A 26,728-nucleotide genomic window follows, 5' to 3' on the forward strand; every position below is an offset into this window, starting at 1 on the left:
GTTCTTTGTCAGATTCACTTCCGCTGCTTTCATCTGCAGTATCCTGTGTGCTGAACACTTCATCAATTATCTACTTCTGTGTCTGAATTTGGGTTTGCATTATCATGTGATTTATCTTTATCTGTTATCTTTAAGCCTTTATCTGATATTTGATTTGGTATTGGAGTGTGCACAAATGATTCCCACATACGGTTAATATAAGCCCCTGTTGGCTGTTTGTTTTATTTATTTTGTATGATTACAATAATTTGTTTTAATGGAAATAAGGCTAATTTTATTTTGTAAACACGATTCAACCATCCACATATCAAAGAAAATAGTACATACTGTACGCACTAAAAATACACACTATTCGGTCGGAACTTCAATTCTCCTGATTCCAGATTAAATGCCCGTTTACACTAGAACGATAACGAACGACGACAAAATATATATGCATTGACAATAACATTGACCCTTCTGGTAATAATTAATACTGTATTGTATATAGGCAACAAGGTCAGAAATATAATATAACAAATAATTTAATAATGTAATATCTTTATGCAAATGAAATGTTCCAATAGTCAAATAGCCTACAGTCTTTGTGTTGGTCTGCCGTAACCGTAGCACTGTGTAAATTATATATAAATCATACTGTAAAATTATAGAAACAATGCTCATACTCGAAACATGATCTCATAATCGCGTCGAGCATAGCTCATTGGCGAAAGTTCCGTATTTTTTTTTTTTAGTTGTCTAATGAAAAAATGTCTCTGGTGGGATTCGAACCAGCGACCTCTCCCTTACAGGGCGAGTATCATACCACTAGACCATAAGTTCCGAAAGATTTTTAATAGGAACAAACTAAAACTTAGTTATAGTTGTATGCCGAATATTGATAGCATAATTAGCTCGCACAATAAATATGTGCTAGGAAAGAAAAAAATACGTATTGTAACTGCCGCTTAAAGAGTGAATGCCCACTCCCAAAAAAATGTCTGACAAAAGAAATAGTATACCAAGCAACAGTGACCAAAGCGGACATTGACAAGCAAGGAACGTATGTAGAGCTAACAGAGAATCAATTTAAAACGCGGTACAGAAATCACACTCACAGCTTCAAGAAGGACAAACATAGGAACAGCACGGAATTAAGTAAATATATGGACGCTCAGGGACTCAAACATACACTATAATATTAAATGGAAAAATATAAAACAATGTACTAGGCACACATAACAGCAAAAATGAGCTGGTATCTACTTGTAGACATAGAAAGAAATTTATAATTAATAGCAAAAAAAGAACCACAAACAATAGGCAATTATAAACAAATACACAATTTGACTGACGAGTGTGTTAGCTTTGCCAGCATACGAAACAAATTTGTAGTTATCAAAATGCTTCATTTTTAAAAATTTCGTTTCTTGGTTGTTTTTATTTCAACTCTCTAAAATAAACACAATATATTCATCAGGATGTCCTTTACACATAAGAAGTAGTGTAATGTATTGTTAATAGTTAATAGTCAGTTATATGCCTTTACTTACAAGATTCTTAATTTCATTGCAAAATAGAGTTAAGACGTGTTGCTTTTCTGTTAAAACGTCACGTTAACTGCCATGTTGATTGGAGTTTTGTTATTTTAAGTTTGTGTATATTCAAAACGAGTAAAACAATATTGCCGTCTTCGAACAAGACGATTTATTAAAAAAACTTCTCAAGTACTTGGCGGGCCTCATCTGTCATTAATTTCATGGGTTTTTTCATCTGGGAATGTATGTTTTTATCGATATACATTAACTTCTCTCTTTGTATTAGAAATATTCTATCTGGGAATGCATTGAAAACATTTTTGAATTGATCGTCCATATTATCACACACCAGACAAAGTTGTGTTTTGGAGAAGGGATCACTTGTAAAAACTGAGTAATGCTGTTCATCAACTTTGATTAAGTTCCTAAATTAATAGAGAAAGCAGTTTTGTAATTAAAATACATCAATTATAAATGATAAATACATATTTATGCGTGTTGACCAATGACAAGCGTCTGTTCGAATAATCGATCGCTTGTCATTGGTGCGTTGCATCCTAGTGGGAACCAAGCTTTAGGCGCACTTTGTCGATATGGAAACTAATTTCAGCTCTTAAAATATTTCCGGGCCAAATTTGACAATATATATTCAAATTGTGATTTGACAAAAAGCTAAATAGAACGAACGATAGGTATCCGCGTATTCTGCAAATTTTGCTTATAAATTATATTATCAATTATATTATAATAAATCGATCGTTTCCTGTGACATATCATCTGTTTCATTTAATGATAACTGCGTGAATAATTGCTCGTAACGGCTTCCATAATTTCGAATAACCTTTCATGCCATTATGTCAACGTTCACAAGACAAAAGCTATTCAAGATTGAAATAAAACATATTCGCGCCAAAATTACAATTTGCCGATTTACTTACGGTTGCAATGTGATTAGTGACGTTTAATTTATTTTTAAAAAATAAAACGGGTGTATATTCATATCGGTATTACCGATATTGTCAAAAGACATGTTTAATAAGTTCCAGTTCCAGCAAACACTAAATTGTCTTCATCATCATCAAAGTAAAAAAAAGAAACTGACTTTTGTTTTCAAGCACCCGTGATAGATACAAAAAGTGATCCCAAGTTATTGGGACGAACTGTCAAATTTGGCCCGGGAAATATTCTAAGAGCTGAAATTGGTTTTCAGATCGACGCAAAGTGCGCCGTAAGAACGTGTCATCACAATAAGGAACCGACGTGTTCAACACCGTTTCTGTTTTACGTTCGTCATTGATTATCGATCGTAAGAGGGGATACAAAATAGATAGAAGAGTATTTTCTTATGTTGCGTCTACGATACGTTGCGGCAAGATTTTTTTGTTTAGTGGTTCATAATTGGTTAGAAATATTTATTTTACTTATTACATTTTTCTTCACATAGTACTGTCTATTCATCAACCACTCTAAATATACTGATACTGATATATTATTTGTCCATTATGAATACATTAGAAAAACATTTAGAAACTGGCGAATAAGTAAAACAGCAATAGTACACAATGAGGAAAATGTAAAAGTTTAAATAGGCTAAATAACTAGGCCTAAATGAAAATAAATATCTTTTGTAATTTATTGATACATTAGATAATACGCAATGAGCAAACATTATAGATAATAAACATACTGCAACATATTTAAATGCAAAAAAAAGATCTCTGTAAGTTGTATTCACACGTATAACATTTTAAAAAACAATTGTTAAATCAAAATACGGACATGCAAAAAAAAAATCTCTCCATGGAGTAGAGCGCTCTCAACGTTTGAATATATCGTGGGGGAATTTCCCGAATGATCGTAAAACGGTACTGGGTTTGGTTAATCCATATCCATGGTTTGGTCTACAGTCTACCTAGCGTTCCTGCTCCCAACTAGTCATCCATTCATAGAAGCCTTGATAAAGTAAGCCTACCTGGTGGTGACTATATAGAATGGTCCCGAGATACGACTATATACTGTACTTCAACTTTAGTCGATAGAAAGATTGTTCAATTGGTTAGATAGTATACGGATAGAGTATACGATGTTTGATTATATATTAGTGATTAGTGTAGATATGTGACTAGGCCTACGTCTATATTCAAATGATGTTTCGCATATTAACTTTGTGTTCCACTATTTCAAAGGGTTCAAATCCCATCTAACTCCATTAAAAGAAATAATGTATAAGAATGTAGATGAATTTGATATTGGAAATGTGTTTGTTTGTATAGCTAAAACCATTACTATCATTATTACTATGTTAGATTGAATAATTTATGTTGAATACAAATTAATATTGCAGGATGGCTAGCAACGATATTAGTTTACTTGGAGATATAGATGATAAAGTACTAGAATGTTCTATCTGTAATGGAAGACTACAAGACCCAAAATCACTTTACTGCCTTCATAGTTTCTGCCTGAAGTGTTTGGATAATTGGGTTCGAACCAATCATGGCACGCTAACATGCCCTATTTGTCGCAAAGAGTATCCCATTCCAGTAGGAGGCCTTCAAAAACTTGCCCCAAATACCTTTCTTAACAACCTCTTGGAAACCATCAAACAACACGAACAGAAAAGGAAGGTTAAAGGCACTGCCTCTCTGTGCATCTCTCATGCTCAACCATTGAAAATGTATTGTACCAAATGTAAAGTACCAATATGCATAGAATGCACTGAATTGGAGCACATTGCTGGGGATGGAAAACATGAACTAACTAACATTGTTACAGCATTTAATACGTTTAAGGAAACATCAGAAGATTTGAAGAAAGCTGCCAATGAATCGATACAAAAAATAGAAAATGTACTCAAAATAGTCACAAAGAATGCTAAAGAACTAGAAGAAAGTAAAGAGGCAAGTCTCACAGATATTGATAACCAAGTTCAAGAAATGTTTTTAATAATCCAGAAAAAAGCAGATGAAAAGAAGAAAAAAGTTGAAGCAAATTATGAAAATGAAAAGAAAGTTAATGACGTACAAATTACAAAATTAACAAAAATCAACACTGATTTAAACACAAATATGAGTTCCTTAAATCAGTTACTAAAGAGTGAGCCAGCAACTGCTATGAAATCAAGTGAGATTGTATTAAATAAAATGATGGATGAAATTATTAAATCTGAAGAAATCCAAGAAGTCAGTACAACTAGACAAATTCAGTTTATCAGAAACAAACATTCAATTGATTTATTGAAAGAAACTGACATTGGAAATGTTGTATTCAAACCACTTCCTATCAAAGTAGAGGTTGAGCCTACAGGAGTAGCAAAGTGTGATGATGATTGCTTGCTGGTTTCATTTCGCACAAATGAAATTCACAAATACAAGCAATCAGGAGAATGTATAAGCAAGATTACACTACCAAAGGGTGTGAAAGTTAACAGAATGCGCAGAATGAAGAATGGCAACATAGCATTCATTGATGACAGTAATAAATGCATTCAAGTATGTAATAGGAATGGTCATGTGATCAAATCGATTGGTAAGGGTGTATTGAAATATCCATGTGGTATTCACATAGATGAGGCAACTAATGTTATATATGTAGCAGATTGGAACATTACATGTGTGTACGTGTTTGGCTTAATTAATGGTCAGCTGTTGAAGAAGATAGGAACACAAAAGGAAGAACGTGGATACTCTGATGTTGCACTTACAAAAACTGGTAAAGTACTTATAGCAGATGCAGGACAGCATCAAGTATTATTGTATGATGACAAGGACAGGTCAATGAAACTACTCATCAATAAAGGATATGAAGATGGTAAGGTGATGTACCCATGGGGAGTTGTAGTTGATGAGGATGATAACATCATCATAGCAAGCAAAGACAAACTACAACACTTTACTAGTGATGGACATTTTATCAAAAGAATTGATAAAAAAGAAGATAGAATTAGTTTACCACAGCAGTTATGTATCATTTATCATAACCCATGTATGGTAGCTGTAGCAAATCTGGGTGACAGCAGAATCAAAATGTGTTAATATTAAAAGCAAGACTACTCTTCCCCATGTATATAAATTAATTAAAATGTTTCCTATATTAATTGAAATATTCAAATTATTAAATCAAATTATAAATTTTGTACATATCTAAATGTGATCCATTTTTGCCTAATTCATAATAATAAAAAAATATAAATAATATCTTTAGTATTTCAATGCTTAAACTAATCATTCAATGTGTATATTTATTACATTACATATTTTTCATATAACCCATGTATAGTTGATGTAGCAAATTACGGTGACAGCACCAACAAAATGCTTAATTATTATAATTGAACAAACGACTCTTCTCATGTATATAAATTACATGGATATAATATTTCCATTAAAATTTGTTTAAGCATAAATTAAAATTATTAAAATGTATTTATCCTTTAATTATCATTACATATATTTTTTTGTGTATTGCATGTAATTCATAATTAATGAAAAATACAACGACAATGTGTACATAGTAGTTTAATTTAGCAACAATTTAAAAATAAATTCTAGTATTTTCTAGAAAACACCTTAACTAATGTGATCAGTAACTTCTTCTAGCTGCTAGGTGACAAGTAAGAATATCTTATGAGAAAACACAATGCAGGCCTTTGTCACCTACTGTATACTGTAAAATGTAAACAAAATCATGTCAAAAATATATATACTGTATAATAACAATCTCAAGTCAAGGGCAAATAAGAAGGAAAAAATGCCACATTTTACCCAGAAAAAGAACATTTTAAAATGTCCTTTTGTGTTGGATGAATCTACAGCATCAAATAATGTTACAGTAATGTTATGTTAATAAAAATAGAGAAAAAAAAGTGGTCAAAATTACGATGATTACATTAATTTATTTGTATATTCCTGGAGCGTGCAAATAATGCTTTGATTTCAGTGTAATAAATTAAAATAAAGGCTAAAACTCAATTTACAACAAATATTAATTCAGTTATACCATGAAGCAATTTGTATTTGTATCAAAAACAATTTAACATTTTGCTTTTTAAAATTACTACCAATTTGGACAATAAATATTTCCACTTGTAATCTTCTCTTTGTTTCATTATTCTGGAATGTAAAATCCTCCTTAAATTTACTTAAAATCTGATAAGACATACTGCAGTAACGAGTGGTGTACTGCAGTAGTATATTTGTTATTCACCAGCAGTAACAAGTTCAAACCATTGCCGCAGAGCGTCACTTAACGTTTCTAATAAGACATACTGCAGTAATGAGTGGTGTACTGCAGTAGTATCATTTGTTATTCCCCAGCAGTAACAAGTTCAAATCATTGCCACAGAGCATCACTTAACGTTTCTAATAAGACATACTGCAGTAATGAGTGGTGTACTGCAGTAATATCATTTGTTATTCCCCAGCAGTAACAAGTTCAAACCATTGCCACAGAGGATCACTTAACGTTTCTAATAAGACATACTGCAGTAATGAGTGATGTACTGCAGTAGTATCATTTGTTATTCCCCAGCAGTAACAAGTTCAAACCATTGCCACAGAGCATCACGTAACGTTTCTAATAAGACATACTGCAGTAATGAGTGGTGTACTGCAGTAGTATTATTTGTTATTCCTCAGCAGTAACAAGTTCAAACCAGTGCAGCAGAGCGTCGCTTAACGTTTCTAATAATACATACTGCAGTAATGAGTGGTGTACTGTAGTAGTATATTTGTTATTCCCCAGCAGTAACAAGTTCAAACCATTGCCGAAGAGCATCACTTAACGTTTCTAATAAGACATACTGCAGTAATGAGTGGTGTACTGCAGTAGTATCAGTTGTTATTCCCAGCAGTAACAAGTTCGAATCATTGCCGCAGAGCATCACTTAACGTTTCTAATAAGACATACTGTTGTAATGAGTGGTGTACTGCAGTAGTATCATTTGTTATTCTCTAGCAGTAATAAGTTCAAACCATTGCCACAGAGCATCACTTAACGTTTCTAATAATACATACTGTAGTAATGAGTGGTGTACTGCAGCAGTCTCATTTGTTATTTCCCAGCAGTAACAAGTTCAAACCATTGCCGCAGAGCGTCGCTTAACGTTTCTAATAAGACATACTGCAGTAATGAGTGGTGTACTGCAGTAGTATATTTGTTATTCCCAGCAGTTTTCAACCATTGCCGCAGAGCGACACTTAACGTTTCTAATAAGACATACTGCAGTAATGAGTGGTGTACTTCAGTAGTATATTTGTTATTCCACAGCAGTAACAAGTTCAAACCATTGCCAAAGACCGTCAGTTAGTGTTTATAATAAGACATACTGCAGTAATGAGTGGTGTACTGCAGTATGTCTTATTAGAAATTAAATTACTGTAATCATTCTCAAATGTGCTGTGAAAACTGATTCTGTTTCAACAATGAGAAAACTCACTTTATTTTTTGGATTGTAATATACAATGTAATAATATTTAAAAATACAATTAAACATAATACAATCTCTTAAAATGTGAGAATTACATAGATATGCTTTTGTTCAGTGTTCACTGATTTTGAACACATCTCAACTAGTCTAGTTATGGTCACATGATACAAGTGGAAAAACCAACTCTACTTCAGTGCTTACATTTAGATATTTATTACTTTTTTTGAAATTGTCCGTCTATACAGTTGAAGATCACACCAATATTTATTGGTAAAAAGTTTCATTATTACCTGAAACCTGGACAACATTGCAAAGGATAAGGTTATTGATTGGAGTTTCATCAAATTACTATTGCAGGATGGCTAGCAATGATTTAAGGATAATAATTTTTTTTTTAATAAGGATTAATTAAGGATATATACATAAAAGTACTAAAATGTTCTATTTGTAATGGAAGACTAGAAGACTCAAAATCACTTAGCTGCCTTCATAGTAGTTTCTGCCTCAAGTGTTTAGAGAATTGCGTTTGTATTTTTGTAGTACCCTATTTATTTTTATTATTTTATGTCCGTAATATTGGACCGAATTTCCATGGTAATTACGGACGTTCCGAACTTTGAAACAACAGTGTTTAATTGCTTCTTTCTGCAAATTTCGATCATATTTTCTTTTTTGGATTGAGGTTTACGCAACACTGTACAGTTTATTAGTGGATAAATGAAAATTGTGGTTTTACTGACTTATTTAGCATTCATTTCAAAATAATACAATTCAACGTTTTGCTCAATATATATTTATAGCAGCAACTTTAACTTTTTAAAATGTCATTTCCAGCGAACTAGAGGTGCCATTTATCGTGAATTTTACGTGCGAGAGTACCATTTCCGGCCATCTAGGCTTTGCAAATACTCGGTAGCTACGGCCAGTCCTGGACTCTTGGGCAACCCCCACTTTGTAAATAAATCGTAAAAAATATAAATGTTGATTTTTTTATTGTTTCTTTTGCTTATCTGGACTTATTAAGTAGATTTTGCGATGCACCTATGACGTCACAGCAATTTACGGCGACGGCTGTACGGCGAGCGCGTGCGGAGATATCCTTAATCTCGCGATTGTTCTGAAATCATATGTAAATCCCTAATACGTTGTAAAAATATGATCCTTGGTCAAGTTGTCCTTTAAGGCCGTTGTTTTTCCTATGTCACTTTTAAACCACACTATATAACACCGTATTCATTTGTTTGAATGAACAAACCCGTCAAATGTTGTTGGTTGTGTTTGAGGCTTCTAATTCACAATGACCTCATTTACAATGACCTCATTCACAATGACCTCATTTACAATGACCTCATTCACAATGACCTCATTTACAATGACCTCATTCACAATGACCTCATTTACAAATTTCTCAATCATAAATAATATTGGGATGTGCACATGAATGTGAGATACTCAAACATAGTCATGTGGACAAACCTACGAAATATTCCTTATATCACTAAACAAATTTGCAACGTATTAGGGATGTATATATGATTTCAGAACCATCGCGAGATTAAGGATATCAACATTGCACTGTCACTTGTGATGAAACAATAATAAGATATACTCTATGAAAAGCTTATGCAAATAAAATAGTTCTGCGACCGCCCCTGCTTATCTATTTTTTTTTCATAAGCTTTTCAGAGTATATCTTATCTTATTGTTTCATCACAAGTGACAGTGCAATGTTGATATCCTTAATCTCGCGATGGTTCTGAAATCATATATACATCCCTAATACGTTGTTAAAATATGGTCCTCGGTCAAGTTGTCCTTTAACAAGTATACCTACATAATGCAAATCCTACTTTCAAAATAAAAATCCGAACGTGCTCTTTACCTGGAAATTGACTAACGAGTCACTTTCTTTTAAATCTACACGTTCTTTCACCAATTCCATTGTTACAGAAGTTCTTTCTGCCGTATTAAAATCTTGATGGCTAACTCGCTGTCCCAACCGATGTCCTCCATAGTGCTAGAGCGTAAACACAAATACAACCAATATTGATGTCGACACTATTTACATTACAGTCTTAGACCTACATCGTTTAAGCTGGTTTTATCTCTGAAAAATAAATCAAATCAAAACAAACATTTATTTCTTTCAATTGCAGAAAAGAGGGAAACATAATCTATAACAACAATGGAACATAATAATACGGTTTTAAAAACGAACAAATGACAAGAATCATTAAATTCATCCGAGAATCATTAAAAGAATATTAGTATTTTCTATTTCGATTTTTGTTTCTATTTTGTTTTGTGGAGAGACTGTAATTTCTGTAACTGAATTGCAAAACGAAATCCAGAGGCAAACACAACAAACGCCATCTCATTTTGCTTATCAACTCAAAGTGAGCATTAATTCTATAAAACAATCATTTGTTTTAATAATAGATGTATTTTCCCCTGAAAAAACGATTCTTAGAAAATTGTTTTTGTTGAATAAGCTATTTTAATGTCACATTAATTAAATTGGATCGAATCAAAATTTACCTAGCTGAAAAAACGTAATTGTAAAGCAAACACAAATAGTCAGATTAGCTGCCAGCCAATGTTTTGTTGGTTAAATTTAACCATTTTTATTTTGTCATTTATAAGTGAAAACAATTGTTTCCTAAATTAAATAACCTATTCAGTAAATGTTCATGTTTTTTGGGAACAATACATCTTTTACTTAAATTCACACTGAATATAAAAAACACGTTTGCTTGACTCTAAAAGAAAACCTTTCCCCAGTTTGAAACTCCGTTTCAAACACATTTTGTTTATTTAGACTTTGAACTGTTTGTTTCCACTTCCTGTTGAGGATCTTACCTCACATGCAAGACTACCAGAGAATGTTTTTAAGAATAGATTCGATGACGTAGCACCACGTAAGTTATGATGCCTGTGTCTACTACATAAAGGAAACATATTTTAATCGAGTTATGCTCAGTATAAACGAGGCCTTACTTAAAAATATAGTAGGCATAGCCCTATTTTTTGTATAAGTAGTTTTGCTGGTCTATTAACAACTCATAAATTGCTTCTCTCTGCAGGAAAAATAAGCTGCCTCTTCTTTATCGCGTTGCAATTGGATTGGATTCTTTGCAGTCAATACAGCTCGTCCGATATTGATGTCACCATCCGATCGTGGTACTGATTATATAAATGAAGCCTTCTGTGACGTAAGGATACATTATTATATATATTACATATAAATACAAAAATACATCATTGTCTTGATTGCTGATATCAAATGGTGTAGTTTTTCTTCCTCCCACCCTCGTCTTTTTTTTCAGTTTTATGCTTCAAGTTTTCCATAAAACACGATATAGTTATGGTTATTGCAATACACATTGTTTATCTTGTGTTGTTACAAGGATTATTTTTCTGTCTAGGTTTACAAGAAGCGCAACGCGTACATTGTGACACAGGCTCCCTTGGCTGACCCAGCCAATACTACTGAGGATTTCTGGCGGTTGGTGTTGACTATAAATCTGACGTCATTGTGCAGCTGAATGACATAGACAGAACTTGTGGCGTACATTCACAAGTAAATAAGGCAACTAATGACATTCGGGCAATTGATTGTCACTGTAAAATCTGCAACGAAGAATGAATTTTATGATCGAAAGAAAGATATCACTAGAAAAAGTAACTTTTTGTTGATTATTACTACAGATCGTTGTAATTTATACAGTAATTAAAACAACTACGAAGAATAATGTTATAAATAAATAATTATAAGGAAGTATACATGAATATTATTTTTATAATCTATGTAGAACTAGGAAGTCTTTTGTTGTAAATATCTTAATATGTACAATTCTAACGTTCGAAGATAACTCTTTGCTGTAATTTTTATTTTGAATTTTAACAGTATTTTACAGGGCCTATGGCATTTTTATAATCTGCATTTTTTCCAGTTTTTTAACAGTTTTTCTTTGTTGTTTTATTGTTTTAATTATGCCAAGCAAAACAAATTTCCATTTCAAATTAGACCAATAACATTTAATGAATCTTGAGTCTATTGCTATGTTTCGTCTTTAAGGAAAACGACGTAACGGAAATTGCTCACTTTGAGTTCCGGCAATGGCCAAAAGGCCGTTCCCAAAGTGGATCTGTTTGTGCGGTTCATTACACACATTGGAGAGGGCGTTGTTTCTAGTAACAAGCCAACCACCGTGCACTGTCTGTAAGAATACATATTGTCATTATCTTTCCTTATTAGCTGTTTTGTTTTAAAGAAGGGATTATTGAACTATTAATAGTATAACTTAAATTAACCATTTGGAGTTTATCAAACAAACTTTTTTTTAAATACAATCTATGTTTGTATTACGTAAGTTCGCTATCTTAGTACATTATATAATAAAGTACATTAACATTCTCACTTTTCAATCAAGAAATGTCAATTTAATTTTTCCTTCATGATTACACGTACAATCTTTTAAATTATTAGGTTGTATGGTGTATGCTATTTTTATCTAATATTTATTTGAATATATCAATTCGGAACCATTTTTATATTTTTAATAAAACGAAGACATGAAGAATTAGCTTCACTGTATTTATTACAAAAGTTTCTAACAATATGCATTTTTTTTGTCTATTAGGGATGGAGTTTGCAGATCTGGATTATTCTGTCTAGTTCATTCAATGATTGGGAAAATGAGAGATGACAAGGTGGTGGATTAATTCCAGACACTTAAAACACTGCGTTCAACCTGCCCTACTATGGTGAAAACTAAGGTAGTGCAATTATTGTTAAATATTGTTATAAACTTGTAGATAACACATTATCAGTACCACCATCGTCATCCATCACCACCGATAATAAGATTCACATTTGTAGGATATAGTTTCGGAGTATTTCTGTTTTAATGGTTGCTTCCATGAACAAATTGTATTTCCTTTATCATATATTGTGAATTAAAGTTAAATGATTCATAACCAATGATTCAAGTCTATTTTTTTTATTTTATTTGTTTTGAGTGAACAAGAACCATATCGTACCATACATAATATACAATACTTATACTATACCTATTTTACTTAGGCCTACTTACACACATACTTATTATACTTATATAATTTTATTGACTGTTTTACTTGTAGGTTCAATACAACTTTTGTTACGATGCAGCAAAATGCTACCTGCAGAATTATCAAGAATATGTCAATGTTTAAAGCAGTGCTTAATGCTTGATACGTATATTCATTCGTATACGTTTTTATCTAGAAACCTAAAAGTAATAACTACCTATAGAAAAACCTTTAAATTTATACACATGGTTGACTGTGCAAGATAGCCTTTTCCATTTCCTACTTAAATATAACAGACTAAAACCTCACAGCCTTCATCAGAGGTAATAAGTTGAGTGCTACTAGTTGAGACACTCCCAAACATTACATCACTTATTATCGACTCTACGTACAATACCACTTATAGCTGAATATTCCAAACTTCACAAAGCAAGTAAAGTAGTACAGTACTACTAGCTGAGACAATACAAAACTCTACAACCTTCACCTTAGTCAGGTAACAAGTTGAATACTGACTTTCATACAAATCTCACAACGATTGAATACTATGCGCAAACCGAGTCACTATCATTCTCATTTTTACTATACGTTGGAAACAATCACACTTATCATTCGGAGGTATAGTAGGCTAATATTGGAAAACTGGCCGACAACCAAAACCTATTCTCGCATCATTCAGGTAATAAACACCCCAAACCTCAAATTAATTCATAGTTAATGCAAAATCATCCTCACCAAATGCAATAAATAGGCTACTTTACATACTGGCCGACATTCATTTGTTGTTATTTATTGGACCATTCATCATTCGATTAAAATTAAAAAAGACCACGTGAATTGTTTCACCCCAATTGTAGCCTAATTATAGTATATCATTTTCATATTCAGACACTTTGATATTGTTATTATTGTAATTTAACTAAATTATAATATTATCTGAAATATTAAATAATATCACTAATGTAAATATGCTTGGCTACCACTCCAAGGGTCCTGGGTTCAAGTCCCGTCACATTTCAGGATTTTTTCTAAGGACAAAATTACAACTCCACTCCCAAAGACGTGTAATAAGACTTTGTTTATGTAGAGCATCTTGTGTATATGTTTGTCTTGTTAACCTCTGAGGGTCCCTAATGATCAGCAATTGCTGCATGGATTAAATATGGTAAAAAAAAAAAAAAAAAAATATTTAAATAGAGAATAGGCACAGATTAACTCATTTCACTCAGTTCATAATGAGTCACATAAATATAGGCCTATGTAATAGTACAGCATTGTAAAAAAAAATTTAAAAAAGTAATAAACAGTAAATATATATATTATTATAATGTGTGATATCAATATAAAGATAATCAATTTCTAAAGCATAGTTATTGGCAATGCAAGGACGTATTATCTGTGATTCTTTTATTTCGGTATTATACTTTTAATAATATATTATATTTAGTATAATAAATTGTCTTACTTATTATTTACAGTATACTGTATACGTTTCTGACTCTGCGTCGCCAATACGCGTTTTTCACAAATAACATAATAATGTACCAATATCACATCAGTGAATTATTTAAGTATTGTTCATAGTTACCTAGAATACTGCTCTACTGTCTGGTCTCCCAATTATAAAACTTACATAAGACAACTTGAGGGAGTTCAGAGTAGAGTAACTGATTACAAATGCAGACTTCAAACATGCAATTTATTACCATTATGTTATTAGGTTATATCGTTTTTCCTTTTAAGTAAAAAATTCTAATACAATTAATACTGACAATTTATTTAATATTCGCAATCCACAACGTGTTACTCGTAGCTCTTCTTCTGTTGGTAGTCTTTTTGATATTTGTCGCTGCAGAACAGAATCTTCTTTTCAATCATATATCCTACGTGTTACCAGAATTTGGAACAACTTACCCGGTGAAATTCGCAACTTAGATATTTCTGTTAGTTCTTTTAAAACCAAATTATTAAAGATGTATTGTCCTTTTGACTAATTCAAAAAAAATTTTTTTTTTAATATTTCGAAAAAAAGTGGGTCATTTTGAAGTATCATAATAGTTATTAACTTTCACCAAAAATTAGTAAAAAAAAAAATTATTTAACCGAAATACAGACATTTTTTTGTTCAAAAAATAACTTTGACTTCCAGTCAAAGTTTTCGATCAAAACATATCTCATAATGCATCGCACTTGTTTGGCTACTCTGTATGCATAATTATAAAACTTCCTCGCAATCTGTGTGAAAACACCTTCTCAACCGCGACGAGTTGTAAACAATCCTAATTAGCATCGTGTATAATGCATACTCGTGGTTTGAAATCTTTGTTTACTTTCGCTTGTGATGATTTTCCAGATGAAATGTTATCAAATTAATTTACCTGTTAATTACGTAAATTTGTTGTTTTTGGCTCGAATTTTCGACTTAAAGTGAATAACTTTAATATTACTTTGATATGGCCAATTTAAATTTAGAATATTTTTTTTTCATTTTTTGTGTTTCAAGGGACAATACATCTTTAAATTATCTCAATAGTTATTTTTTAAACAATTTTAATATTGAAAATGTGTGTAGTTGGTTGTTTTCTTGTAGATGCTTTAATTGTAGAATGTAATTTCTTTTATTTATTTATAATTAACTATTAATTATAATTATAACAATAAGCATTGGGGTTTGTACTTTATTCATCAATAAAGCCGAGCTGTATTTTTTAAAGAAAATAATCAACACAAAATATTCAACTATATTGGACTTATAATAAAGGAAGTTGAGCATTTTTACAGTTCTTTATATAAAAAAAAAGATATAAAGCAATTAGATCTAAACGTATTAATAACAAACCAGAACTTCGAAAAAGTTTCAGAAGGAGAGTCTCAAAAGCGTGAGAGTGAATTGACCTTAGCTGAGCTTACAAATGCACTCAATAAAATGAAAAACAACAAATCACCTGGAACAGACGGCTTTACGTTTTTGGGGGAAACTGGGTGCTCTACTTCTTCGTTCTTTGAATTATGGTTTTAAAACTTTTAACCTTTCAGTCACTTAAAAACAGGGAGCAATCACTCTAATCCCAAAGGCGAATGAATCAAGAAAAGAATTACAAAAATTTGCGTCATATATCTTTATTAGATGTTGCTTACAAAATTGCTTCATCGGCCATAGCAGAGAGGCTAAAATCTGTCTTTCCAAATATCATTAATGAAAACCCAGCGGGATTTATAAAAGGTAGATATAATATTAGAGAAAATGTTCGTATTTTATATGATATCTTCTCACTCTATGACGATCAAAACCTACCTGGCCTCGTATTACTGGTAGATTTCGAGAAAGCTTTTGATTCCCTGGCGTTCAAATGTATTGATAAGTGTTTGACCTTCTTTAATTTTGGACCAACTCTTAAGAAATGGTGTAGACTTTTTTACACGAATATCTCTTCATGCGTTCTAGTTAATGGACCAGCAATGTTTCAATATTGAAAGAGGTTGCAGACAGGGCGATCCGCTATCTCCATACCTATTTATTCTGGGAGTGGAAATTCTGAACATAATGGTCCGCCAAAATAATATAATAATATTAATAATAATAATAATAATAATAATAATAATAATAATAATAATAATAATAATAATAATAATAATATTAATATTAATATTAATAATAATAATAATAATAATAATAATAATAATAATAATAATAATAATAATAATAATAATAATAATAATAATAATAATAATAATAATAATAATAATAATAATAATAATAATAATAATAATAATAATAATAATAATAATAATAATAATAATAATAATAATAATAATAATAATAATAATAATAATAATAATAATAATAATAATAATAATAATAATAATAATAATAATAATAATAATAATAATAATAATAATAATAATAATAATAATAATAATAATAATAATAATAATAATAATAATAATAATAATAATAATAATAACAATAACAATAACAATAACAATAACAATAACAATAACAATAACAATAACAATAACAATAACAATAACAATAACAATAACAATAACAATAACAATAACAATAACAATAACAATAACAATAACAATAACAATAACAATAACAATAACAATAACAATAACAATAACAATAACAATAACAATAACAATAACAATAACAATAACAATAACAATAACAATAACAATAACAATAACAATAACAATAACAATAACAATAACAATAACAATAACAATAACAATAACAATAACAATAACAATAACAATAACAATAACAATAACAATAACAATAACAATAACAATAACAATAACAATAACAATAACAATAACAATAACAATAACAATAACAATAACAATAACAATAACAATAACAATAACAATAACAATAACAATAACAATAACAATAACAATAACAATAACAATAACAATAACAATAACAATAACAATAACAATAACAATAACAATAACAATAACAATAACAATAACAATAACAATAACAATAACAATAACAATAACAATAACAATAACAATAACAATAACAATAACAATAACAATAACAATAACAATAACAATAACAATAACAATAACAATAACAATAACAATAACAATAACAATAACAATAACAATAACAATAACAATAACAATAACAATAACAATAACAATAACAATAACAATAACAATAACAATAACAATAACAATAACAATAACAATAACAATAACAATAACAATAACAATAACAATAACAATAACAATAACAATAACAATAATAATAACAATAATAATAACAATAATAATAGCAATAATAATAGCAATAATAATAGCAATAATAATAGCAATAATAATAGCAATAATAATAGCAATAATAATAGCAATAATAATAGCAATAATAATAGCAATAATAATAGCAATAATAATAGCAATAATAACAGCAATAATAACAGCAATAATAACAGCAATAATAACAGCAATAATAACAGCAATAATAACAGCAATAATAACAGCAATAATAACAGCAATAATAACAGCAATAATAACAACAATAATAACAACAATAATAACAACAATAATAACAACAATAATAACAACAATAATAACAACAATAATAATAACAATAACAACAACAATAACAACAACAATAACAACAACAATAACAACAACAATAACAACAACAATAACAACAACAATAACAACAACAATAACAACAACAATAACAACAACAATAACAACAACAATAACAACAACAATAACAACAACAATAACAACAACAATAACAACAACAATAACAACAACAATAACAACAACAATAACAACAACAATAACAACAACAATAACAACAACAATAACAACAACAATAACAACAACAATAACAACAACAATAACAACAACAATAACAACAACAATAATAACAACAATAATAATAATAACAATAATAATAATAACAATAATAATAATAACAATAATAATAATAACAATAACAATAATAATAACAATAATAATAACAATAATAATAATAATAATAATAATAATAATAATAATAATAACAATAATAACAATAATAATAATAACAATAATAATAAAAGGAGTAACAATTGATACCTCTGAGATTAAAATGTTACAATACGCAGATGACACTGCATTTCTTCGGGACGGCTCACACAAATCACTTATTTAATGCATGAGTACACTTTCAAAATTTGAAAAGTTGTCTGGTTTAAAAATTACCATTTCTAAATCCAAAGCAATATGGTTTGGATTAAAAAAGTTCTCGAGTGAACAAATTAATACTAATTCAAATCTTGACTGCTGTGATAAAGGCCGTTTTGATTTTTTGGGTGTTACATTTGACTTGGAAATAAGCAAAATGACTAAAATAAATGTTGAAGAGATTACGGGTAAAGTTAGGTCTACTATCAATGTGTGGCGTAACAGAAATCTTACTGTGTTGGGAAGATTAACTGTGTTAAAATCTCTAATATTATCGAAACTTAATTATATTTTTACAATATTGCCAAATCCTACTACAGCTTATTTAAGTGAACTTAATAGGATGTTTTTTAATTTTGTCTGGAAGGGAAAGGATAAAATCAAAAGAAATAAGCTAATTGGTGGAATTAACATGATTGATATCTTCAGTTACATAAAGGCAGTTAAGATTAATTGGATGCGAAGAATTCGTAACAACAATGGAATTCTCAATGTAGTTATGTTATGGTAAAATATGCTATGGTAAAAAAACTGAATCAATCTTTGAATACGGCTCATGCATGATTCAGAGGCTGTCGAAAAATATGAACAATTTGTTCTGGAAAGATGTTCTCCATTCATGGTCCGAGGTTATTGCTATTCATAATTCAACAGCATCTGCAAACTATAATGTACTAAAACAACCAATATGTTTGAATGATTCTATTCTAATCAATAACCAATTTTTTACATCAATTATTATGAGTGTGGCGTAAGGTTCATAAATGATTTAATCTCGGATAGAGGAACCTTGCTTAGTTATGAAAACTTCAAAACACACTATAAGGTAAACAAAAAAATAATTTCCTTAAATACTATGGATTAATTGATGCAATTATAACTAAATACCCTTCTTTAAGTACAGAAATAAATACTAAATTACAAAACCCAATAAATTTACCCATACTTTAAACCATAACAAAAACCCCAAACAGGATGTAAAGCTTTTTATGTATTCAAAACAATGACTTTACCTGTAAAGCTAAACAAAAGTGGAGTAAAATCTTAAATGTTGAATTCTCGGAACATAAATAGGAAGGAATAATGTTGCAACTTTTATAGTGACCGACAACATCAGTATACATCGACGAAGATAACTGCTCCTTTTGTAACATTAGAAGAGAAACAGGTTATCATTTATTCTGTAAATGTAATATCAGTAGATGGATAAGCAATTTTTTTTTTCAATGGTGTTCTCAAATTCCTGATATTTGCATATGTGTATCGGAAATTGAACTGCTTTTTAGTAATACACCATTCAATAGGATTAATTTACTTTTGTTAAAACTAAAGTTTTATATAGTAGTAAGTTTTCGGGCCTCCTCTCACCCACCGGCCTCATAAGCTTTGTAAAATACTACTTTACAATTAAATGGTTTAGATGCTTGATAATAATAGAGCCGAAGAATGGGAAGAGTGGAGTTCCTGGGATAATCTTCTGTAACATAGATTTGTATCACTCTATATTCTGACTTGACGTGCACTGTATTTCCATAAGTTTATTAGAGGGTGTTTATATAGGAGAATTGATTACATATAATTTTTCTTTTTTTAATCTGTGTGGTGTAATGTCTGCTTTTTTTGTATTCCTTCCTTCCTTACACATTAAGTATTATTAGTATATCAAGAATTGTTTGGAAAATCATAATTTAAAAGTACAGTAATTGAATGAATGAATGAATGAGTGATTAGTGTTTATCGTATGTTAAACATGTTTATTTATGCTGGTAGATCGCAACTTGTAAGCACACTTATTGGAGACTGTTTTTTTTTTAATGTACATTACGCGGGAAGTACAATGGTGAGCAGTTTTATTATTGGGTATGGTATTTAGTAGGTAACCATTTATTCCGGTAGTTTGAATGGCTTATTTTACGGTGTGAAATCCGTAATTTCACCAAGAAATCTCTAAAAGCCTTGGTATTATTTTCAGGTTATCATCTTATTTACCAAAATATATTTTACTGATTCTTTATTGCTCCCTGATTATTCCTTTATCTGACTTACTGCAACATTGGCTACCAACCTTAAAAAGCTTCATACTCTTCACAAGAAGGCTATCAGGATTATATCTGGAGCACCGCCACTGTCCCAATTTATTCTTGAATCTTCGCCTTATGAAACTCAATGACATTAATCTCATCCAACAAAGTAATTTTATCATCTCCTCCATTAACCATGTCCTGTCAAACCACCTCTGCTATCCTTTTACCTTCACCTTGTCTCTTTATCACCACCACTCAATCCCTATTTATAAAACCAACTCCATTATGGAATAATCTACCGCAAGGTGATTTTCTTCATCTTCTGGGCCATCATTCTCTGACCTATTATCATTATATTATTTGCATTGTATTTTTCCTTACCCTTTTGTCAGAGTATGTAAATGGAATGAAAATTAAAATGAAATTACCTATCTTTTTATAATTTTAAATTAATTTTACTTTGAACATTTCCTAGTAAGATGTAGGACATTTTGGATTTTTCGATGGTGTTAAATCACCATGAAGAAGTTATTAAAAGTTTCTTACCATTTTACAAGTGTAAACAGCTGATTTATTATTCAATCGAATCTACTTCTAATTATAGTTTTATCAGGAAATACATTTTTTCGATTCATTATCGTGTATCGTGCGAAGTAAGTAGTAGTCAAGTGTCAAAATCACTATGTCTAGTTTACATTAGGAAATAGCATACAAGTTCCTATTATATTTGATAAATTACATCTAAATACACAAGAAATTAATTCTTGAGAAAAAAACTCTATCGTGAAGTGAAATTTCACAATACAGTATACAGTAATTGTTAACAATTTTGTTCAACTTATAAACTAATTGTGATGATGATATTGGAAATTCAGGTTGTGCATACAGTGCCATTTCAAGTATAAACATGTTCTGGCTGCTAACATTTTCGTGCAGACAATCGCTAAGACTGGTGTCACCGCTTTAGCCTTTGGACGTCTTGACTTTCGCCATTGATTTTGGTCAACTTGTTCACTGCTCATTATGGAAAATAAACTACTGAAACCTAAATAAACCGGCTCTGGCATTCAACGCATAACTACAGAATTCCCGTTCTTTTATTAGTAAAGGGCTAATATGAAAGTTATTATAGCAAGAATATAGACTAGTTGTTGGGCAGAACAAAGAAAAAAACTTTTTATTTCTGAAAGTGATAAATATACTTTTTTTCCCATGCTGATTACTGTCAAATATAAAGTTATTTTGTCGTGACCAAGGTGATAACAACATTTTTAAATTAACAATTACAGTACAAATATTATAATTAGCTGCAAGATGTTAAGTTTCAGTATCAAAATAACTAATCTATTTTACATTAAGAACTAGGAACTAACTAAAGTTATACAAGTTTATCTTATCATGGGTTTGTAAACGATACCTAAATACACAATGAAACCGTAATTAATGCCTATAATTAATGACGAGTAAGACAATGTGTAACTAGCATCCACTATTAACTGTACTGTAGAAGAGCTTATTTTACACTTGATTAAGATTTTTTGGGTAATGTGAACATTTGCGACTTTAATGGAGATGTTGGTGAAACGTTTACCAAACTATATTTGTCTGGCTATAACTATCTTTCTGACGTGCCAAACAAGATCATCAGGTATAACAAATATACTTCATTTAGCATTGCTTTTTACTAGTTTTTATTTTTAAAGACCTATTCACTACAATGTGTGACGTTTTGTAAAAATAATGTTACTTTAAAAACAATAAACCAGGTCTATCCTTGTCTTAAATGTACGTTTTATGGTAAATTATGATAAAAAGAGAGAAACAATGCACTACTTAAGTAGCTCGCGGTGAATGGCCTAGTCTAGCTAGGCTTAGTTTTGTAGGCCTAGCTGGTAAACATTGGTAACGTACGAACATCGTATACGCTAGCTATATGCATAGCCTGTAGTTGTATAGTTGCTGCATTAATTATCTTTCTGTTTTTGCCAGACTCAGTTGATACAAATTGGAGGAAACCCAGTATTTTTCCATTTGTTTTAGCCTCATGATCGATCGAAAAGTGGGTGAATTACAAAAGAAAAACTAAAATATCAATCCGCGCTATGCATGTTGGAATTTATAGCGGGCCGCTAACATTATTAGAATCGCCTTATTCTCCACATTTTTAACCATATAAAGACGAAAAAAGTTATCGCAATAGAACCATATAGTTATTCATTTTTACATTAAAGTAGTTTGTGACCTTAAATTAGATCTAAAAAACGTAGGGACTTTAACTGTTGTTTGTTGATTTCGTTATTCTAAATTGTGCGGTACATCATTGTGTCATTTTCATTGTGTGGGTCAGATAAGATGGGCAAAATAAAAAAGGTATGGTATTAGTTTGTAACCATACTATAATAAAATCTATGAAACCTTTTAATCGCCGTTAGAAATAATTCTTGACTAGTTATAGGTAATTTCTAATTTGTTTTACATTCATGATTATGGGGAAAAGTTTTCTTTATTATATCTTACACCAACTTCAAATTTTTGAACTGGTTTTGTTAAACCGATGCCTCTACTGCAATCAGCAAATTTGTGATAGTTCACTTGTCATTTTAGTTAAAAACGTGTTTTGTTAAAAACAACTAAAGACTTAAACTAAAACAACCCGCCCCCCCCCCCCCCCCCTCCGCCAAAAACAAAAAATCAGTATATTAGTTAAAACGTAATGTGTTATCTACTTTGTACATGTTTTTAGTACCGTATTACAGTATATTATTGTTGTCAAATATACAATTTGATCTTCTTACAAAAGGTAGGCCTACTAGAAATTGCCAAAACTCGTTATTAAGATTTTTGTCCATGACGGGATTATTTTAGCTTAGAGCATATCATGTTGACGGTAGGCTAGATTTGCTATCCAATATCAGATCCATAAATCGGATCAGTTCGTATTGTTCAATTTTCACTGTCAACATTGTTGACATTTCTAGTTAGTTTTGTGCACTCTCTTTTCATGTTATGTTTGAAAGGATTGTTTGCAAAATTACAGCACGATTTTCAAGAGATAAAATTATTTCAATGTCGTCCCTCAACAGAATTGTATAGATGTAGGTAATTTGATGTTAACAAACTCCGAACATTCCTCCATACATTCCAATATCTTAAAATAGTCTTTACTTTACATTTTAAGTAATTTGACTTATTCTACATTCAGGAAGTCATGTCGATTATTTTGCAAACGTGTACTTGGAATGAGAGGAATTGTGTAAATTAAACATTGTTCTGATCGGTGTTAGCCTATATGATTCCAACTAAATAGTAGATAGGCCCTAAATGCCTACTATACAAAATAGGCTTACACGAACGCCTACGAAAATTACTTTATAAACTGTACTGTATAGGCTACAGTACTGTTTTCTCTTATATTAAGACAATTTCTGGTCCTGATTCACACATCCGCTACTATTATCAATTTGACTGATTGTAGACCCAATAATTTTTTTTTTTTTTTCAAGATCCATTGGATATAACATGCTTTTCTGAGACACCACTCGTTAACGATGACAGTTATTTTCGAGGATACGTACTTAAAGAAGACAAAGACATTAGAGATTTGTCACTTGGAATATTATACAAGAATGGGACCAACGTGACCTGGGCTGATACTGGTAATTTTGGAAAGATCGGCTCTAAGGAGAAAACGACAGCTATGGCAAACGATAAAATCTTTTCCACTGAAAGTAAAATTAGCTACCGATTACACGCAGATTTTACGTATCTAGGTGTTAGTGGATTACAGGATGCTGAAAGAGTTGGTGTGTTTTCATTTGAAGCAAAACAAAATGGCATTGTAGGCAACTCGGCAATTGTACTGATATCCGCTTCTTGTGAGTAATAGCATACTATGTCTCGTTTAATATAAATGTATTATTTTAGGTTTATGTTTTATAAAGAGGTACGGTAATTGGCTAGGAGATAACACATCAGCCTATAGTATTAATTACTGCTAATTATAAGTATACGTGTCCTTTTACAGCCAGTATTGAAATGGAGTATAGAACCATAACAGTCGGTATTGGAGAGTCTGTCACTATCAATCTCAGTAAAGGTGATTATCTTGACGATTTACGTTGGAGACATAATTACGGTGAGGAAATAAACAATCTGAGGGGTAATACGTCTGCTGTGATTGAAAACATACGAAGAAAAGATGATGGCGTATATGAATGTTATACAGGTGATAGCCCTGATGGTAACCATGGTATCATGAGGCTGATTGTCAGAGGTAGGTCTTTACTACTAACCTTTTTACCATACAAATTATGTGTTTATACGTCAGACAAAAACCATACAACATTCATTCATGCAAAAACTGTATGAATATTGAATATAATATATATAATTCTCGGTGCGGCGACTTTTTCTCATTCTCACAGATTTCCACATCTTTATCGTTTCAAATTAATTAATTAATTTTCAGTATACCACTGATAGAATTAATTTTAAACGATAAGGATGAGGAAATCTGTGAGAATGAGAAAAAGTTGCCAAACCGAGACTCGAACTCGGACCGCCTGCTTGATATGCAGATGTCCTAACCATTAGACCACTGGGGCGTTCATGGTATTGTTCAAACTCAATTAGATAGCGACTCTTTAACACTCTCGGCGTGGTACGGCGGAACAGCACTAGTCCTCAGGGTTTACGATGAAATCGGTCGCGTTTGAAATCGGTCGCGTTTGAAATCGGTCGCGATAAAATCAACTTCCGGTATTTTGTATGGCGCGCCGCTAGAGCTATACTTTTTGATGATATCGGTCGCGTTTGAAATCGGTCGCGCTATTTTGTATGGATCGAGCGGGATGCATGCTAGAGCGGGATATACATTTTTCGTTTAATTTATATAGATTTAATTGATATCTTTTAGGAACTAGATTATTTATGTGGATATTTTTTACTTGGTTAATAAATATTTATTATCAATCATTACATTAATTTTTTTGTTTGTATTTCACAGGTCTCGGAGAAGGACTGTGTCTTTTCAAAATGGCCATTTCTAAACAAGTTTAAATATAATATTATATTAGGCATAAATGTTATATTAGGCATGTAATAATTTATCTCTATTTATATGTGCTGTAATTAATATATTATATAGAGAATATACGTCTGTCGTATCTTTTATTATGCAAACAATTACGTAAAAGAGAACAATTTATTTAAAAACAATAATTTTTACAATAGGCCTATAGCCCGTAAAGCCAGCGTATCCATTTTTATACTTATGCATACTGTGTGTGGCAGATTATATCATATCCATGTCGTTAACAACATACTATTCGATCACCTTATTTTTATTTCTATTTTATTTCTATCCGTTATGTAGGATAATATTAATAATAATAATAATAATAATAAATAACATTTATAAAGCGCAAGAGACAAAGGTTTCAAAGCGCTGTGTTTTCCAAGATATGTGCAAGTAGTAGCGTGTGATTATGCTTCTCTGAAGAGATGAGTTTTGAGTTTAGTTTTAAATGTGATTACAGATTTTGATGAGCGTATTTCGAGGGGTAGAGTGTTCCAGAGTCAAATCAAATCACGTGTATATTTTTATTTTTTAAAATAGTTTTTAGTAAAATGATCATTATATGCGGATGGTTAAAAGGCGAGTTACTGAAATAAACCCCCCGAATAAGCCATATCGGACATGCGCCTTCTATGATCGTGCAGCTGTATACAATACGTTATTTTGCTGACGGGGTTTCCCCTTTTTAAAAAACACGCACTTGTTAGTGTGTCAAATCATGGACAAAACACGTACAATCGTTGTCCATGGCGAGGTAAAGATGACGTCTATTACTAATAACCATACGTTTGAAACGTCTATAGGCGCGCCTCCGCACGTGTTTTTGTGAAACGATCCAATGAGCTAGATGCTCGACGCGATTATGAGATCATGTTTATTCATTCATTCATTCTTTATTTAGCCTTTAAAA

The 26,728-nt window shown here is 30.8% G+C and overlaps 2 protein-coding genes and 1 long non-coding RNA gene across 3 annotated transcripts; all 3 read left to right on the forward strand.

The window, feature by feature from the left end:
* Window positions 1-3,461: 3,461 nt before the first annotated feature.
* On the forward strand, window positions 3,462-6,427 carry LOC144847910 (uncharacterized). The gene is made up of 2 exons (XM_078704491.1): window positions 3,462-3,479; window positions 3,862-6,427. Exon 2 carries the CDS (start codon window positions 3,863-3,865, stop codon window positions 5,549-5,551), a length of 1,689 nt encoding a protein of 562 aa, XP_078560617.1. The 5' UTR covers window positions 3,462-3,479; window position 3,862; the 3' UTR covers window positions 5,552-6,427.
* Window positions 6,428-12,065: 5,638 nt separating this feature from the next.
* Window positions 12,066-14,169, forward strand: LOC144849231 (uncharacterized). Its single transcript, XR_013613961.1, has 3 exons — window positions 12,066-12,166; window positions 12,588-12,723; window positions 13,090-14,169. It is a non-coding gene; the product is annotated as an uncharacterized LOC144849231 (long non-coding RNA).
* A 4,705-nt stretch (window positions 14,170-18,874) lies between these two features.
* On the forward strand, window positions 18,875-26,120 carry LOC144848931 (uncharacterized). The gene is made up of 4 exons (XM_078705882.1): window positions 18,875-18,905; window positions 24,245-24,616; window positions 24,766-25,014; window positions 26,116-26,120. The coding sequence occupies exons 1-4, from the start codon at window positions 18,875-18,877 to the stop codon at window positions 26,118-26,120; spliced, it is 657 nt and encodes a 218-aa protein (XP_078562008.1).
* The last annotated feature ends 608 nt before the right edge of the window (window positions 26,121-26,728 follow it).

Source organism: Antedon bifida, chromosome 7 (assembly GCF_963402885.1).
Source record: "Antedon bifida chromosome 7, ecAntBifi1.1, whole genome shotgun sequence".
Taxonomy (NCBI): domain Eukaryota; kingdom Metazoa; phylum Echinodermata; class Crinoidea; order Comatulida; family Antedonidae; genus Antedon; species Antedon bifida.

Excerpts from the sequence above, each read along its gene's own strand:
- LOC144848931 (XM_078705882.1), top strand. The coding sequence starts at position 18,875 with ATGACTAAAATAAATGTTGAAGAGATTACGG. Across the intron at positions 18,906-24,244 it reads AAATGTTGAAGAGATTACGG|ATCCATTGGATATAACATGC; the intron begins GTAAAGTTAGGT and ends TTTTTTTTCAAG. Across the intron at positions 24,617-24,765 it reads TGTACTGATATCCGCTTCTT|CCAGTATTGAAATGGAGTAT; the intron begins GTGAGTAATAGC and ends GTCCTTTTACAG.
- LOC144847910 (XM_078704491.1), top strand. The coding sequence starts at position 3,863 with ATGGCTAGCAACGATATTAGTTTACTTGGAGATATAGATGATAAAGTA.